Consider the following 20,018-nt stretch of genomic DNA (forward strand, 5'->3'; position numbering starts at 1 on the left):
ATTTAAGCTAGCTCTGGAGACATGCCATAGAAGCAAAATAAAATTGTATCAAGGCTACAATATTACCAGATAAGACATTCTTTAGACTTCATTGGTAACACTTACTACGAATATAATACCCTGACATTACCAAAAACCAGCATACTATGTCTGAGATCTTAAGAGATTAATCAGCAACTCTCTTATTTGCATAAATGAACTGACTTTAATAGGTCCATGAATGGTTCATGCTAACTATAGAATATAAATGACCCAGAGAGATATGCGACACATCACATGATATGGATTTGCCTGATTGATTTTTCCTAACAACTTTAAGCCTTACGAAAAACACATGAAAATGAGATACGTTGTTACTAGCTGACATTGTTAATCCCGCACTATTAGCGTATCAAGTTACATAAACCCTTAGCTTTTGTGTGCGAGCTTTTACTCACTAAACAATCTTGACGATGAGGCATTTGAGCATCTTTAATCTCCTACTTTGTTTTATGATTGTGAAAAGGGATGAAGCAGCCAAACCTAATATCGTCTACATCATGGGGGATGACATCGGTAAGTATTTATTATCTAGCGCTAAGTTCTGACAATTGATCAAAACCAACTATAAATCTAATTTTGTTTGTCTCTAACTTTCTCGAAGAGATATATTTGTTTAACCTACTGTATATGTAGCTCTGCGCAAATGAGTTGAGGATTTATTGTGACACTTGGCCTAATATGCATACATCTACTTGCTTAATCTTACATTCAAACTAACAGTTATATAGCAACCTCTACGCTTTCATTAGTGATGAGAGATGACACATACAACTAAAAGAGGGAGGATTGCTTGCCAGCTAGACTCTATTTCCTTTTAACCAATCCTTTAAGATGTCTCACTCCGTCAGACTAATAAACAATAAACTTGGCAACACTTTGTTTATGATAACGTTTTCTCTTCATGCTAATCGGATTGGTTGAATCCTTGCTATAATGAGAGTCATGTTCACTTGTTTGTCTGAAACCACGACTGGGGAAATAAGATTGCATCATATAGGATTCAAACTCCCAACTCTCAGTGTGGCTCACTAGTACTCTAACAGCTACACCCATCAATCACACTGCTGGACAGCTAGTTTGAATAATACACTCTTGGCTGATTAGCTTAAAGAGCTTGACTCAATTCTTGTTAAACTTTGACTGCACACTGAACCCTTTTTATATGATAAGATGTTGAGATGCAATCAGACTTGTTTACTTCTAGTTAAAAAAGGCAAGGTTGAACTTACATTGAACACTCAGTTGAGGGCACATGTGTGCATGTTGAGAGGAAGCAGCAGAACCACAGTTTTGATGCCAAAAATAATTTATATGGCGTATTGAGAGTATCCGTAAAACACTTATATACATACACACACACACACATATATATATATATATATATATATATATATATATATATATATATATATATATATATATATATTTGCTCTCTAGGTTAGCTTAGCGTGTTACAAGGTCAACTGATTTTGTCTACTACTCCCTTGTATTTTTGAGAGCAGATGATTTTGTATTAAATAACTTTACCTGAGATTTACTGCTTACTACTAATGTGTTTGTCATTACCGTGAACTATAAAGAAAATGAAGTGTCAGAATATATACGCATCTATTCAGCAAAGCCTCCCTATGCACTATGCACTATGTACTAAGCATTATGCACTATCTTCTATAGACATGCAATGCCAACACCAGCAGCCTGCAAGAGTTTCAAACGCAATCCATCATCTCTGACTACTACCATCATTATGAACATATTTTGAATATTTGAGGTTACTAATCAGGAAAGTGGCGAAAAGTTGTTGGCTCTGTACAAATGGCAGTATGTGATTTGTAACCAAATGGAAGATGAAAACTAAGGTTGAACCAGATCATCACTTGCACTTGCCCTGAAATTAACAACCGTGAAGCCTATGTTCAATTTATCAAAATTCCGTTGGACTTAGAAAGGAAATTTACTCAATCAGTAGTATTTAGTTTTGATAGGACCTCATCAACAGAGACTGGAAATATTTGCCATGCTCTTTAGTGTAAATTGACTATAACTAATGGTATCATACTAATAATTCTAAAAGAGTTTCATAAACGTCATATATCTTTACTTTTTCAGCTGTGAGTTTTACTGGCTTTACTTAAATAGAATACCCAAGACTTGGAAGCCATTTTAATCATTTTTCACTTTAAGGTTAAGAACATATAAGTTAAAATCACATTAAAAAATGACCCTGACCCCGGCTGTTGTTGACTAAACATTCTGTTCATGCATGCTTGTTATCTTATTCAGTCTGTCGCTACCCACCAGTATAAATTTAGGCTTTTGATGTGGTTACATTTATTTGCAGGTTGGAATGATGTGGGATTCCACAATCCAAAGGTGATAACTCCAAATATAAACAAACTCGCTGCAGCTGGTATTGAACTGAGCAGTAACTATGCCAATCCTCTCTGCTCAGCGTGAGTGTATTTTTATTATGTATTGTAATAGTGCTTTTACTGAGCGTGTCTTAATTCTACTGAAATCAATAGAATGCACATACTCAATCTATGATTACTAGTATGTATATGATCTGAGGTATAACATGATACTCTTTTTATGATTACTAGTATGTATATCATCTAAGGTATAGCATGATACACTATCTATGATTACTAGTATGTATATGATCTGAAGTATAACATGATACTCTTTTTATGATTACTAGTATGTATATCATCTAAGGAATAGCATGATACACTATCTATGATTACTAGTATGTATATCATTTAAGGTATAGCATGATACTCTACCTATGATTACTAGTATGTATATCATCTGAGGTATAACATGATACTCTACCTATGATTACTAGTATGTATATCATCTAAGGTATAGCATGATACTCTACCTATGATTACTAGTATGTATATGATCTGAAGTATAACATGATACTCTTTTTATGATTACTAGTATGTATATCATCTAAGGAATAGCATGATACACTATCTATGATTACTAGTATGTATATCATTTAAGGTATAGCATGATACTCTACCTATGATTACTAGTATGTATATCATCTGAGGTATAACATGATACTCTACCTATGATTACTAGTATGTATATCATCTAAGGTATAACATGATACTCTACCTATGATTACTAGTATGTATATCGTTTAAGGTATAACATGATACTCTACCTATGATTACTAGTATGTATATGATCTGAGGTATAACATGATACTCTACCTATGATTACTGGTATGTACATCATCTAAGTTATAAAATGATACTGTACCTATGATTATTAGTATGTATATCATCTAAGTTATAACATGATACTCTACCTATAATTACTAGTATGTATATCATCTAAGGTATAACATGATACTCTACCTACGATTACTGGTTTGTATATCATCTGAGGTATAACATGATACTCTTTTTATGATTACTAGTATGTATATCATCTAAGGAATAGCATGATACACTACCTATGATTACTAGTATGTATATCATCTAAGGTATAGCATGATACTCTACCTATGATTACTAGTATGTATATCATCTGAGGTATAACATGATACTCTACCTATGATTACTAGTATGTATATCATCTAAGGTATAACATGATACTCTACCTATGATTACTAGTATGTATATCGTTTAAGGTATAACATGATACTCTACCTATGATTACTAGTACGTATGTGATCTGAGGTATAACATGATACTCTACCTATGATTACTAGTATGTATATCATCTAAGGTATAACATGATACTCTACCTATGATTACTAGTATGTATATCGTTTAAGGTATAACATGATACTCTACCTATGATTACTAGTATGTATATCGTTTAAGGTATAACATGATACTCTACCTATGATTACTGGTATGTACATCATCTAAGTTATAAAATGATACTCTACCTATGATTATTAGTATGTATATCATCTAAGGTATAACATGATACTCTACCTATGATTACTAGTATGTATATCATCTAAGGTATAACATGATACTCTACCTACGATTACTGGTTTGTATATCATCTAAGGTATAGTATGATACTCTACTTATGAATCCTGATATGTATATCATCTAAGGTATAAAATGATACTGTACCTGTGATTAATAGTATGTATACCAACTAAGTTATAACCTGATATTCTACCCATGATTACTAGTAGTATCAAAATTATGTGTAATGTATATTAGAATTTATGTAAATTATTTACGTTGTACGTGCGTCTACTGTATACCACATTTACCAAATCTACGATGCTTTTGGAGTCTATAATAGTGTCCTAACAATTTTCTCTACTTTATTTTCTTTTTCAAATGAAAAACTTTTTTAGGTCAAGGTCAGCGCTACTGACAGGAAAATACCCTTCCAAAAATGGCTTTCAGGTAAGTATTTGGTTTAACCAGAAAAATAAAAGTTACGAGTTGTTATGAGTTCATAATCTGAAGGCTTTGCAGATTAAACAAACAGCTGCATGATGCTTGTATTATCATGCTTTAAAAAACTGGAAGAGTCTCTTTCACACGATGTTTGTGATTGTGTTTGATGCTTGAGATGATCTGACTGCCAGGATGTTTCAAGATTACAATCGACAAAAGTAGAGATGCGCAACCCTGCAACTTGAATGCAACAGCCGATGTCATAATGAGAGGGGCAAGCAGAAAGCACAGCTACTGAATTCATTTTTGGAAACATATTTTACTTCAGAACATTTCACCTGAAACCTAGTTTTGTCAATTTTAGTCTTGAAATATCCTGGCAGCCTGATTACCTCAAATATACCAAAAATACTAATCATAGTAACATACCGATACTTTCTGATAAATTCTACTAAAATGTTGTGCAGATTCATGACTAGCTAAACTAGCCTAATTACCCGGTTAAATTTATTAAATTTATTAAATTTTAGTTAAATTTATTACCTAGTTAATTACCCAGCACGTTAAAAACAAGAAATGCCGTAGGTTGGTTGGTATGCAGAAATTGTGGTAATGCTTTTAACAGAGTCATCACAGCTCAAACATTGTTAAAATTAAAACTTAATATAGTTTAATTGAGCAATTTATTGCAATGTTTTTTAAAATTTTTGGTTTAATATGTCATTTAATACTAATTAATAATTCACAAATGCAATAGTTATAACATATTTATTAAAAAATAATTACTAGTATTGTCTGTCAAATATTTATATTATATGTTATATATGTATATTTCACATTGATTAGATTATCTAATCAAATATTTCATCATTAGTTATTGTTAACAATACGATTCAAAAACTGCTGCTTGAAATAAATTATTAAAGTTATTCTTATAATATATTTTTGAGTAACTAATGCTTTGTAATTTAAGACCATGTTAGGTAATGAAGACGTGTAGTATCAAAATGAACAAATTTGTTTGTAAAAACACAAAAATACAGTCACAAGCTTAAACTTTTTCATGTGAGAACTGAATATTTAGCTGGCAGCTAAATTAGATGAAATTATTGCCAATAAAGTGCTATATATATTAGATTATCAAAACTTTGAATGAGAAAAACTGCATACCATCAGCAAACTTTCAGTTTTTGAACAGCTGCTCCTACATCAACACATTATTCTGTGTAAGATGGCATAATGATATAATCACACAAATTAGTTCTGTATGTTTTTTAAAGATGGAAGCAATAATTTTTAAAGACCAGAAATGCCAAAATTTAAAACTTTTCAGGTTTTTAACCTTTAAAATAATGTATTTAGTTAGTACCTCAGCAAAAATCCTATTTTTCTCGCATCATCAAAACTACACCTTTGCATCTTAAATGGGAAGGTAGTTTCACAGCACAGCAGACTTTGACTGTTCATAAAAACTCTTGTGAGGTTGTCTAGTTTATTAATTAATTAATGAATTATAAAATGCTAGAAAACCTATAAAAATGACAAAAATAACAGGACTAGCAGTGCTGGATGTTTAAGAGAATAACACGCACAAGCCACCCAATTAGTTCGAAAATAATAGCTTTCAGTTGATGTTAATTCTGAACAAATATTCTTTATCTATTAATGCATATCTGAAATATTAATACTATTCAAGGGGGATAACTGACCAACAATAGTATAAAGCTCTTTTAATAACAAGTTTTTGCTGAAAACATCCAGTTAATAAGTAGCCAATTTATTATTGACAAGCTTTAAAATTTTTAAATCAATACAGTTGCCTGGCTCAGTATTTATAAAATCAAGTCTTCACAGCTCTTGTGGCAGTTGTGGTTCTGTGGTTAGCAGGCTGGCATATATCAGTATATCAGTGGTTCGAATCACAAGGAATGGCATTCAGCCACAATTACTCTCCATGCGCAGATGGTCACAGTATATTAGTTCTAGGATAAATTTGTTTCAGTAAACTTTCATGCTAACTGTAGGTCGGTAGTTTGAATCACAGGAGGACCATCAGTTGTGTTAGGAAGGGCATTCAGCCATAATTACCTTTAGTGCTAAATCTCATGCACAGATGGTCATAATATACTGAGCTCCAGGATAAATCTGGTTTGGAATAAAGTGCCACACATGCCACAAAGACGGAATAGATCTTGAAAGTGAAATTAATTAAAAATCAATTAATGTTACTTAGGTTTTGTAACAGGTTGTCTGTTCTTTTAACATACATTGCAGCCTTTCAATGTTGCGATAAAAGTATTTATCCATTTTAATTGAAATATTTTAGCACGAAGTTCTTCTTTCTCAAGCGCCAGCCTGTCTACCTCTCCAACACAAAACTCTTGGCGAGTACATGAAAGAAGCTGGATACGTAACTAAAATGGTGGGCAAGTAAGTATGAGAGCTGATAGCTATTAATTCTACTAACCAACATCAAACATTCAGTACAGTTGTACGACGCAAAGCATAGGGAGAAGTACACAAGTAGCAACTAGTAACTTGTTATTGTAATACTGAACTTTCTATTTTTTTGAAATGATTGTACTATGGTGTTAACCATCAGCCAATTATTTTTTTGAAAGTTTTATTCTGAAAATTTATTTTTTCAATTCAACAAAGTCAAAAATATGCTTTTTATGTCAAAATTCCGAATTCAAAATTTGTGCAAAATTTCAGAATGAAAAGACTCATGTCATCTATAATTTTTTTATTCTTAGTTTATTAAAAGTGATTTACAATCACTCTGCTCATTGTTGTTTTGCTTTCAGCTTTATTCATTCATTCACCTTTTTACTCTGTAATTCTAGAATGATAACTAACACAAGAATTTGTTCCAAAAAGAATGTTGATAAGTATGTATGTGTGAATTATAATGCATTTATGCTATAAGTTTTGATGGCTATTATCCTTGCATCTCTAACTGCTACAATTTTTAGATCAAAATATAGTCAAAATAGCAACATTTAGGTAAAAAAACTAATTTGTCAAGTCAAAATAAAAAAGTTTTCAATCAAAATATGAAATGGTGCTACAAATGAGATTCAAACTCATGGCATTTGGCTTAGAAGCCCTCCCTCTAACAGCTGCACAAATTGATTGCTTTTGTGAATTCCAGAATAATTGTGCAGATACAGTATTCTCGGCGCTTCATTTGCCCGTCTACCGATCTTACAGGGCACGCTAGAGTGTCAGAGTACTAATAACTAATAAATTACTCCAGTCCTTCTAGGCTCCTCAAAAAATCTATATTTTGTTGATGGGCCATTCAAGTACTGGCTCATTTTCACAAGTCGAGGAGATGAATCCCAAACAGCACGTCATAGAAACTAAGAAGCTAGTCTTACACCTGTTAGCATGTTTTTAGATTAGCAAACACAAAACCTCCTACCGAGAGTTGATATAAAGTTACTAGACTTTTCAATCTATAAACTAGAAACTACTAACTGGTAACTAGTAGTAAATACCTAACTGGTAGATAAAGAAATGATTTATTTTACTCATAAATCCTCTCTGTCTACCACTTCCATCATCTACTGCATCATCTGGACCTTGTCAGCCTTCAGCCCCAGAAGCATATAGTCAAGCTGCCTGCTGACATACGACAGTCAGAAACACTAACATACTTAGTACGGTCTTGAAATGGCACAAGCTGTTGAGACTGGAGCAGTCTGTGTGTTGATAGGCTGGCTTTTTCTTCCTAATTTGAATGGCGGCGGTTTTTTTATCCCCATGAGCCACACGCTCACTGCCTGCCAGCTAGACTCTGCGCTTTGATTAGCCAAGCTTTTGCGCACATGGAGACTTCATCAATGATTTTAAGGTGTATTTACTTAGTAATTGTCTTACTTGATGGGGATATAAAACTGAAATTCAATATTCTAACCAATGGCTAATTAGAAGAAAGCCTTGACAAGTAATGTTTAGCAACACGAATTGTAATTGTGTTTTAGTAACTATACAACAAGAATTTTTAGTGGCAACACACATGCACACACAAACACACGGACACACGCACACACGCACACACGCATGTACACAAAGATAGCATGGTCTGTAGCTTTAAAGTGTCAATGTTCTCTTGGAGCAGTTTTCCATACTTGAAAGTCACTAGCTGGTCTTATTAGCCGGCACACTTTCTGTATTTTAGAAAATTAATGAAAAGAATAAATCCAGCATAGTAAAAATGTTTGCTTTGACTAATAATAATAATTATTATTATTACATGGCAAAGTAAATCTTCCATCTCAAGTTGTAATCTCAAGAGATGGGTGATTTAAATGGGGTACTTTTAAACTAGAGCAGACACTCTGTAAAAGCTGCCATATTGTATTAAGAGTTCTTATGAAACCTTCAGTGTAGTTTTCACTCACGTGAAGCCACGGATTCTTTTGCCTAACATCAGACTGCTCGAACATTGGTCAGCATTTCAATCTCTTATACATGTCATGTTTACAGATGGCACATGGGGTACTGCATAGAGGAGTGTCTGCCAAAGCAAAGAGGATTTGATGAGTATAGTGGAATGCTGGGAGGTGAAAGTGATTATTTTACCTGGGGTATGCATAGCCATAATATCTACTTTTGATTACATTTTTATTGCTTTTTCACTTGACTTTAATAAATTAAGCAAACAACTCTAACCTATAATATGAATGATGTCTGGCTGCCTGTCCATCCATCTATCCGCATCTATCCGCATCTATCCGCATCTATCCGCATCTATCCGCATCTATCCGCATCTATCCGCATCTATCCGCATCTATCCGCATCTATCCGCATCTATCCGCATCTATCCGCATCGATCCGCATCTATCCGCATCTATCCGCATCTATCCGCATCTATCCGCATCTATCCGCATCTATCCGCATCTACCCGCATCTATCCGCATCTATCCGCATCTATCCGCATCTATCCGCATCTATCCGCATCTATCCGCATCTATCCGCATCGATCCGCATCTATCCGCATCTATCCGCATCTATCCGCATCTATCCGCATCTATCCGCATTTATCCATATCTATCCATATCTATTATTATATATTATCAGGTTACTAGGAAACATTTGACCCGTTCATTACAGCTGACACTACCATACTATACTTTGGTATGATATGCTGTCCCATGCAATACTATACTGTGCTATACTCAGCTATACTATGCAATGCTATACTATGCTATACTATACCAAACTATGCTATACTATGCTATGACATAATGTGCTATACAGTATTATGCTATACTCTGCTGTACTATATTATATGTACTATACCGCTGAAGATTTTATTTGCACTGCAAGCAGCAACACATGAACTTATCACAATTAATTGTTACAACTTACAACTTATCACCAGTTGTGTAACACTGACTTTTTAACATTTACAGCAATTTTGCTTTTTATTTTATTACAATTTATCTATCTTATTAGAACTCAGGTTTAGAAGTTAGCATGAATGATTGCTTTGTATGGACTTAAAACTCATGCCAAGCGAATCTGTCAGCTGACATTCTAACACCTGTCCTTATTGAGCGCCTTCTGGCATTTCAAAATACATGTAGTTGTGCAAATAGATATTCTCTATGCTTTATGATAGAAACAGCAAATAGAGATAATATAGATGAAGTAGAAAAAGACCATTTATTGATAATCTCTAAAGGCACACTCAAGTTTTGTTCGAGCTTCGCTCAAGTGAAATTACTAGTAAAATGTCTTAAAAATTAACCATTGTGAACAGGTTTATACCTATGCTCTGAATGCATACTAGCTACAGTCTCCTAGTAAAAAGACTGATTATGAGAGAGCACCTTCTTCTTTAGCCATGATACATGTATACCGTTTAATCTGGTAGTTGAACTTGAGAATGGAAAATTTCCTGTCGTGGTTCCTTACTATTTGAAAGCAAAATGCTTTTATTTACTAAATTGTAATATAAGTTATTGTTTAAAAAGTGGTTTTGCAACAAGTGTTGTACCATATTGGTACAAGTGTTGTACCATACTGGTACAAGTGTTGTACCATATTGGTACAAGTGTTGTACCATATTGGTACAAGTGTTGTACCATATTGGTACAAGTGTTGTACCATATTGGTACAAGTGTTGTACCATATTGGTACAAGTGTTGTACCAATATGGTACAACACTTGTACCAGTATGGTACAAGTGTTGTACCAGTATGGTACAACACTTGTACCATACTGGTACAAGTGTTGTACCAGTATGGTACAAGTGTTGTACCATACTGGTACAAGTGTACCATACTGGTACAAGTGTTGTACCAGTATGGTACAACACTTGTACCATACTGGTACAAGTGTTGTACCAGTATGGTACAACACTTGTACCATATTGGTACAAGTGTTGTACCATACTGGTACAAGTGTTGTACCAGTATGGTACAAGTGTTGTACCATACTGGTACAAGTGTTGTACCATATTGGTACAACACTTGTACCAATATGGTACAAGTGTTGTACCATATTGGTACAACACTTGTACCAATATGGTACAAGTGTTGTACCATACTGGTACAACACTTGTACCAATATGGTACAAGTGTTGTACCAATATGGTACAACACTTGTACCATATTGGTACAAGTGTTGTACCAATATGGTACAACACTTGTACCAATATGGTACAACACTTGTACCATACTGTAAAGAACCATTGTAATATTTTTAAATTTGATATAAAGTTTGTTACTATTCCAAGTAAACTTGTAAAATCAACTTTTGAAATCAACTAGTTGTCCTCTTACTTATTTAAATTATTGCACAACTGTAAAAATGTATAGCTAAAAGTGTTTGAGTGCAACGAACCGAGAAGAGAAAATAAAAACCTAAATTCAGTTTGTGGATAAACTTGAATATGCAACAACTACAGTTTTCCAAAATTACCAAAGTTCTGCTGCTGCTCAGAAACACAAAATAAACAAAATAATGTGCAGTATTTGTGTATGTTGTAGTTACTGATAGAGATAACTCACTTCACCAAGTTAAAAAAATGACTTTCCATTTACAGAGGAAGATGGAGTGATGTTGAGGTACAGAAACAACACACCTCATCTGCCAGACTCAGACAGACCCCTTCATGAGACGGTAAGTGAACATGACTCTATATATATAATTATATATATATATATAAATTGTTTCCTCACCCCGGATACCTCGTATGGGTGGTAATTTCTACTCTAACTTGGGTCTTCTACCAGAAACCTGGGAGTTTGAGCACTCGCCTCAAGATCTTAGCTGTTCCCATTAGCGCACTTTTCTGCAACTCACCTGAGTTGATTGCAGTTGGTATTTGGGCAAACCACAATTTATGCGCCGGTGTTATTGTGCCCAGTGCCCCGGTTTATATATATCTATATATATATATTATATATATGTATATATATATATACATATATATATATACTTGTGTATATATAATATATATATACATATATGTAATATATACATATATAATATATACATATATATATATATATATATATATATATATATATATATGTATATATATATGTATATGTGTATATATATATACTTGTGTATATATATAATTATATATATATACTTACCCTGGATATCTATACACCCAGCTGTTTCATCCTTATTTCAATTCATCAGTAGATAGTACAGCAGCAAGAGAGGACAATCCTTAACTGTGTTAAAAATTAACTTACACCGCAGCATTTTAAGAAGTGCGCTAATTTGAAGAGCAGATACTGTAAAACAGTAAAAGCGGCAGAGTGCTATAAAATGGTATGAAACCCTTAAAAGAAATTGAACTACACAAGCATGGAAAGTGATGTGCTTACATTATGGATGGCAAAAAGGTTTGTAAATAGAGTGAAAAGACAAAAAAAGCATACAAGGTTCATTGCTTGATACTGTTGTCTATCAAAGCTGAACAGCAAGAAGTTTTAAATATGGTAGTTTTGAAAATATTTTAATTGTCAAAAGGTTCTTTTAAATACTTAGCAAATCATCTCAATTTTTTAGTTTGATGTTTTAAGAAAAGTCACATCCAATGCTGATTGATTTTATGCACAGATCCTAGACCGAAGAGATGCAGTGGAGATGGTCTTATCCCATCAAGGAAATCCCGACCCTCTGTTTATGATGATAACACCTACTGCTGCACATCTACCTTTAGAGGTAAATAACTTAGGAAACGAATGCATATGCATTAGTTTTTAACTAAATCACATTGCATGTGAGTTTCTAGGTTAGCAAAATGAAGGTATTTTACACATTTAGACCCTCAGTTTAATTGTCTGTACAAAAATAATCTCAGTATATAGAATTATTATAATATGAGACATGCTACCAACCATGCCTTCACATGCTAGCAGCTTGTCATGTCACAAGTCACGAAGTTAGATACAAGCTGCTGAGTCAAAGAGAGGTTTAACAAAATTTTTAATTTACTGATACACATATAGTGTACTAGGCTCATTTGACTACTTGTTACAAACTAGTTATTATTATAACATTTTCTCCAAAGGAATGTCTTATCGCTTACTGATCGTTATACAGAAATTAAACTTAGATGTCAATGTACTCAATACAAGCTCATCTTAAGTATTTTTAGAAAGTTGTTCACAACTATCAAGTTTAAACACTAATGTTATTAGCAATCTAGTAATATGTTTTTAATTAAAATATTTAAAGTTTGTTGGGGTATTAATGATACTCTACTGTACATTACACGCATCACTTTGTACTTTAAAATACTCTGGCAGGTGACGGAAAGCATGTACAATGTACATGACTTTCTAAATGCATCTGACGGTGATGATGATAAAAGAAGAAAATACCTAGGTAGGTTAGATACTTAATCCCATTCACATCTGTGATACAAAGTTACATGACTTTTTCTGTATATATATCTGTTGCTCATATCTGTTCTATAGAGTTACATGTCTCTTATCTGTTATATATCAAATTACATGTCTCTCATCTGTTATATATAGAGTTACATACCTCTCATTTGTTATATATAGAGTTACATGTCTCTCATCTGTTATATATAGAGTTACATGTTTTTCATATGTTATATGTATAGTTACATGTCTCTCCTCTGTTATATATAGAGTTACATGTCTCTCATCTGTTAGATATAGAGTTACATGTTTTTCATCTGTTATATATAGAATTAAATGTCTCTCATCTGTTATATATAGAGTTACATGTCTCTGATCAGTTATATATAGAGTTAGATGTCTCTGATCTGTTATATATAAAGTTACATGTCTCTCATCTGTTATATATAGAGTTACATGTTTTTCATCTGTTATATATAGAATTAAATGTCTCTCATCTGTTATATATAGAGTTACATGTCTCTGATCAGTTATATATAGAGTTAGATGTCTCTGATCTGTTATATATAAAGTTACATGTCTCTCATCTGTTATATATAGAGTTACATGTCTCTCATCTGTTAGATATAGAGTTACATGTTTTTCATCTGTTATATGTAGAGTTACATACCTCTCATCTGTGATGTAAATAATTTTTAAACTAACCATACAATTATGCCTTCTCCAATACTTTTGAAATCTTGTACATGGAATGGAAACATTAATTTTCATTTCTAAAAAGTTGTCTAGCTGATTATCAAAATTCAACGTGTTCACTATAATCGTTGTGATTTGCTAGTAGGGTAATAATTATCCTTAGTCGGCCAGCTGCAGTTAGCACCTGTTATAGCAGTATGCTAAATATAGCTTTTTATTTATCTTTGCTTTAAAGAAAGTAGACTAAAGATCTTTTAGTAAATACTCATTCTTTAACTTTTATCATCAGTTGGCCACCTATAACCCTATTTTACTTATTTTCAATGTCTGTCAAGTTTTTAAACAGCTGCCATTATGTTGGCTTCTTGAATATTGGAAAGTGCGATTTTTTAAAAGTTTGATAATTTATAATTTTATTTATATTTTTAAAGTAACACAACTTTGTATATTCTAGGACTAGTATCAGCGTTAGATGACCTTGTTGGAGCGACTCTCCTAGCTCTATCAGACACCAATATGCTGTCTAACACAGTCATTGTATTTCAATCAGATGTGAGTTGTCTTACCATTGTACAAGTTTTTTACGCTATACATGGCTGTATTATTATGTATTATAAATCAGCTAGACTAACAAGCTTCTAAGGTTTGTTTTAGCAAGAGGTGTGTATTCGCGTAGAATGATATTGCATTTAACAGACTTTTGATACATCTTTACTATTATAAATAAAAAAAATTTTTTTAGGTTTTCAAAAGTCTTTTTTGTTGCAAAACTTGTAGCTAATAGTGTTTCTAGTCAGGAGCTGATAACTTTTGTTAAAAGATGAAAATGCAGATATTATTAGCAAATCAATTGTATCTGCTTGTATTACATCTTTAAAATTAGTTTTGACGGTCTATAGAGCTCCTTTTTGTGTTTAAATACAAAACCTTGTAATATCTTGCTAAAAAGTAATAAATTTTTTTATATCAGCTGAAATTTCGAAGTACAGTTTAATTAAAACTTAAATGGTTGAAGAAGAGTGCCCTACTTGTTGTACTGACCTGGGAAATTTGGAAATTAAAAAATTGGCTTTTAAAAGTATTCGTTTGAAATTAACTGGACGTGGTGAGCGAAACTCACTTGTTTTAAAATTCTTTGCTTTTTGGAAATCTGTATTAATTTAAAATAGCAAACTACTTTGAATTAAATTTGATACCATCTAAATAGCTTTTAATCTAAAATCAGAACTTTGTTTATCCAAATTCTTGGTTTTGAACCATTTAAATTCAACTTCTAGCAATATTATATATTATAAAATAAGATAATACATTATATCAAATCTTATATAATATACCATAATATGATAGGCTAATCTATTTGAAAACTTGATTGCAGCATACAAACTTGCTGTTTTTCTTGTTTCTAAAAGATTATGAAAATGTCTGAATGAGAGACTGATTACTGGTAATTTTTGAAGAGAACTCAAGTTATTTTTAAGACTGCTGTTTTTCATGAAGAATGGGGGTGCTTCGATGACTCCTGAGGGCTTCCCCTCAAGAAGTTATGGCAACAATTACCCTCTCAGAGCCAGCAAAGGTTCTGTAATGGAAGGAGGAGTTAGGGTTCCGACTATCTATTTGGATCCGAGGCTAGAGAAAAATACTCGAGGCACGAAGAGAGATTTCTTAATGCACATAACTGATTGGCTGCCAACATTTCTTAGTCTTGCAGGCAGTGAGGTTACAGCCAAAGGTGAGTTCTAATTTGATAAAAAGTTTTTCTAGTTTAATTTTAAAACATGCGCTTTATCTATCATAATAATTAAAAACACAAAACTAAAAATATAGATTTTAAAATTTCAAACACATTTCTGTTGACTTAATTTCTCTGAACAAGTTTGTTAAAGTTTCAGCTCCATCTTTGTGCAAATCAACAGTTTATTTTGATGCTCTGTTGGTAGTGAGCCCATTTGTCACATTTTAGAAATAGATGGAGTTTCACAGCTGCCGAATCTTGGCAATTCCTTCCATTCTTTAGACCGATACAAGGTGCGAGAAAGCTTCCTTGTTAACCTTGACACCATTGATGAGAATGAAAAAGTTTATAATTGCACGAACAGAGATGCGGCATACAGGTGAACTATGTATTGTTTTATATCTCGGTGCAAATGAAGCGCTGACTTCACCCCTACTCAAGAAAAAAGTCTAATTATTTTTTGATTATTTATTTTTCACTGTAGTACGTACGCAGCATTTTAAGAAAGTACACTTTATCTTTTGTTCAAAAGTTTTATGCAGTGTTTTAAGATTTTTTAAAATTCATAACTGACTACATTTCTTTTGCGTTCTGAGTGACACACTAGAAAGTTGAATTCTTTTGTTCAAATTATTTTTTAACTGTATTCTTAATTGATTTTTCATGTTTTAAAAATATGTTATTGAAATAATTTTTTATCAAGGAAATTTTTTAAGAACGCCTCATAAAAACTAAAATGGCTTCAGTAAAACATACTTACCAGAAAATTCTAGTAACATATATAACTTTGATCAATGATGAGTCACTCGGTTTTGCGAAACTAACAATTAGAATACTACACGTTTTTAAAAACTTTTTACTTTTTCAAAACATTTTTAGAGAGCATAAATACATTTTGAAATTTTTTCAGCATGCACAGATCATCCACAGTTTTGAAAAAAATAGCAAAATCTAAGTTTGAACAGGAGCTTCTCCGAGCTAGACTTGAGACTGGCAGAAAGAATAAGTTATTCGTCTACTTTATAATTTAAATAGTTTTTACAAAGTTTATGTCATTTCTAAATAACTGTTCTTGAATCTAAGAGAAACAGATAACATTGAAGGTGGAGAAACTGGAAATTGGTCTATGGAGTTCGGTCAACATGGACCATGAAAGAAGGAGGACCTTATGAGTACAGGAAACCTGAAGAATCTCCAGAATTACCCACCATCACTGGAGACAGCATTGAAGTAGGGTTCGGCTCTAGCAGAGGTGTTAGAGGCCTGTTCAATATTCGAGGTGGGTTTCATTATACTTAACTGAAACTTGCATGATAAGTAATGACTTGATTTACAATGTTCGCAGCATGCTCAATGTATAGCCTCAGAGACATGCAGCAAAGTTAGCCTTTAAACCTAACAGACTTCCAAAAACAAGCGTAACCTAAAAGGGAAAAAACCATTTAAGTTTTTTTCAGCGCAATGGTGTTTTACTTTCTATTATAGAATTTGGTGATTGACAAACAGCCTTGCTAACCTTTGAGCTTTTGCAGTAATAATATGTGTTTAATACTAATATATGTGCCTACTAATATACTGATAATATTAACAATGGTATAATAATAAAATATAATAAAAATTTAATATAATCAAATAATAATATCTATATTATAATAATTTGTTTCTTGTCCTAACAGGATAAAATAGTTATCATTGAATTGTATTTATTACTGCAGCTTAAACCTAATTTAGATTTTAAATAAATTAAAAATGAGAATAAACATTTAAATAAAAAAATTAAAAAAAAATTAAAAATGACAATACAAAATTTGATAGATGTTAAACAGCAGAGTATGAAATATTGCAACTAGTAAAAATAGTTGTCAAGCATAAAATAACTATTTTGGTTTTATTTATAAATCTTTTATTATAACATTGAATAATCGTTGACTGAGGAGACATCTCAAAGTATGCCAAAATTCGCTTTTTTTGTGTAAAAATTGGCAGAAAAAACACATGTGGTTTAGGCAATAGAGCTCTTGTTCAGCAAGTAAAAAAGGTTTCAGTTTGGAGTCTCGCAAAGTTCTCTTGATGGTGTCCAGAATGAAATATGATTGTAAATATTTACAATTTCTTACCACAATAAAAAACAAGTTTTCACCTGAAGTTAAAATACACATTGCTAATATAAATGAATATATATAATATTATATATAAATGTATATATTATAATATAATATATAATAATATATTAATATAAATGTATGAGTTACTTTGTTTAAACTACTCATACATAAGTAGATTTGTTCTTTTGTACGATCAGCTAAGTTGTTAAATGCGTACGTCACCTGATCACATCACCTGACCTCATAAACTCATACCAAATTTGGCTAGCTGCTACCTGCTTCTTTTGGTTACTCTTGCATAATTTGACTTATATTTTGTGTTGAACTTTATTATTTATTGTTGGAAAAGTTTTGAGTATTTAAGTAAGTCTAGCAACTAGTTCAGGAGTATTTGAACTACTGAATAAGAAAAGAGCTAATAGGACATAACATCAATATGAAAGGTAATTATAGAGTTAAAGCAGGCAGGTTTGGTTAAACCAAGTGTCATTATTTAGGGCAGTAAGTGTCAAGGTCATATGAAATCAGCCAATTATAGCCAGTACATATTTCAGTATTTTGAATAGAAGAGATTTGGATGTAGCATTCTTTAAAACACTGGATGAATTTCTACATGAATATTCCAAAACCATTGTTTTGTTTAAATGTTTAGCATCTGCAAGCAATAATTGCTAATTTTTTAGGTCTAAAACTAAAAATTTGCAAAGCAACCATTTTTTTGCAAACAGTTCAAACCAAAATCTCAATTTATTCGCATTCCTCAGTCATCTATCCTTTGCTGTTGTAGATGACCCGAGTGAGACCCGCAACTTGTACGATGACTATCCAGAGCTCGTCGCTAAAATGGTTGAGATGGTAGAAAAGGAAAGGAAGCACATGGTTGCCAGTGTCTTTAAAGACAGCCAGGGCATTACTGACACAAATACGAATGAAATGGACGGTGTTTACATTCCGAAGCTGGGGTTTTGCAACCCGCAGTCGGACTTCCTGTTACAACATAATAATTTAAAGTGTAAACAAGTAGCGTTAGGGGAAACATGTGACAGCGCTGATGATGGCTCACTATAACCAGAACAACAGCTAAGCTGTTGAATTGTTTGCAAGTTTTTGAAAAGATTAATCGCAATTATGCTGATAGGTCTGTTCGCAGTAAGCATCTGTGTGACCTAATTTGCAATAATATGTTCCCTTACAGAGAGTATTAGTGTGAACTAATTTGCAATTATAGGTCTGTTTAGAGTGAGCATTTTGACCTAATATACAATGTTAAGCTGCTTATTACAAAGCTCACAGAGACTGGCAGCACACCTCTAACCACATCAAGTCAGCTTAAGATGGTTGGCAGCAATAACTGGCTACACAATAGAATCTTGTTGTCACCATATGATTAATAAAAGCACCAGTTGATTTTTATTCCTGTGTATTTACCAGATATTAATGTTAACGTGTAAATACTTGATAATAATAATAATAATGAATAATGTGTCAGAATACTTAAACACAAGCCATGCTTGTGTTTAAGTATTCTAACTTGCCCATAACAATATAAATAAAGAAATAAAAAGTCCATTAATGTCTATGAAGATTTTTTATATAAAATCATGTTTATTTGATTCAAACGTTTCACAGAAAAACCCAGTATTACTTTGGATGTATTACATAGAATAAATTAGGATGTTATGAGTTTATAAGAATGTGATAATGATAAATGTATCACAATAAGTATATGGCAAAAGGTAAATTGATAATAAACATAAATAAATAATAGACATCAATGGCAGATTTTAAGTTACTGTATGGTATGCAAAACTGGATTGGAGACGATAATTTAATAAGCTTATTACAAACAGTATCAACATGGTTACTCCAAAAGAAAATCTAGCAGTTTTATCTCACGTCTATAAGTAACAGATTAGTTGTTAAATTCATCAGCCAAGTTGTTTCAAAGGTTTGAGTGGGTGTTATAAAGAAAAAACTACAAATCTTTGTACATTGATTGTCAGATAAATTGAAACACACCAATTGCTGATAATTTGCATGGTGAGATTTCAATTTGCCTCAATAACTTTCAAATCTTTGTGATGTTTTATCAAAACAGATTCTGGGAGTAGGTCAAGGAAAATAATTTACATATAGGCCTATTAGAAACAATACTAGAGCAATAAGAGATCTCTGTGGAACACCA

General features: G+C 32.4%; 1 protein-coding gene across 1 annotated transcript; it reads left to right on the plus strand.

Moving 5' to 3' along the window:
* Positions 1 to 366: 366 nt before the first annotated feature.
* On the plus strand, positions 367 to 19,246 carry LOC137387551 (arylsulfatase B-like). The gene is made up of 13 exons (XM_068074004.1): positions 367 to 555; positions 2,384 to 2,495; positions 4,385 to 4,436; positions 6,757 to 6,860; positions 8,925 to 9,025; positions 11,491 to 11,567; positions 12,525 to 12,629; positions 13,217 to 13,295; positions 14,448 to 14,545; positions 15,491 to 15,725; positions 15,957 to 16,107; positions 16,832 to 17,007; positions 18,621 to 19,246. The coding sequence occupies exons 1-13, from the start codon at positions 453 to 455 to the stop codon at positions 18,899 to 18,901; spliced, it is 1,674 nt and encodes a 557-aa protein (XP_067930105.1). The 5' UTR covers positions 367 to 452; the 3' UTR covers positions 18,902 to 19,246.
* Positions 19,247 to 20,018: the final 772 nt, after the last annotated feature.

Source organism: Watersipora subatra, chromosome 2 (assembly GCF_963576615.1).
Source record: "Watersipora subatra chromosome 2, tzWatSuba1.1, whole genome shotgun sequence".
In the NCBI taxonomy this organism is placed as follows: Eukaryota; Metazoa; Bryozoa; class Gymnolaemata; order Cheilostomatida; family Watersiporidae; genus Watersipora; species Watersipora subatra.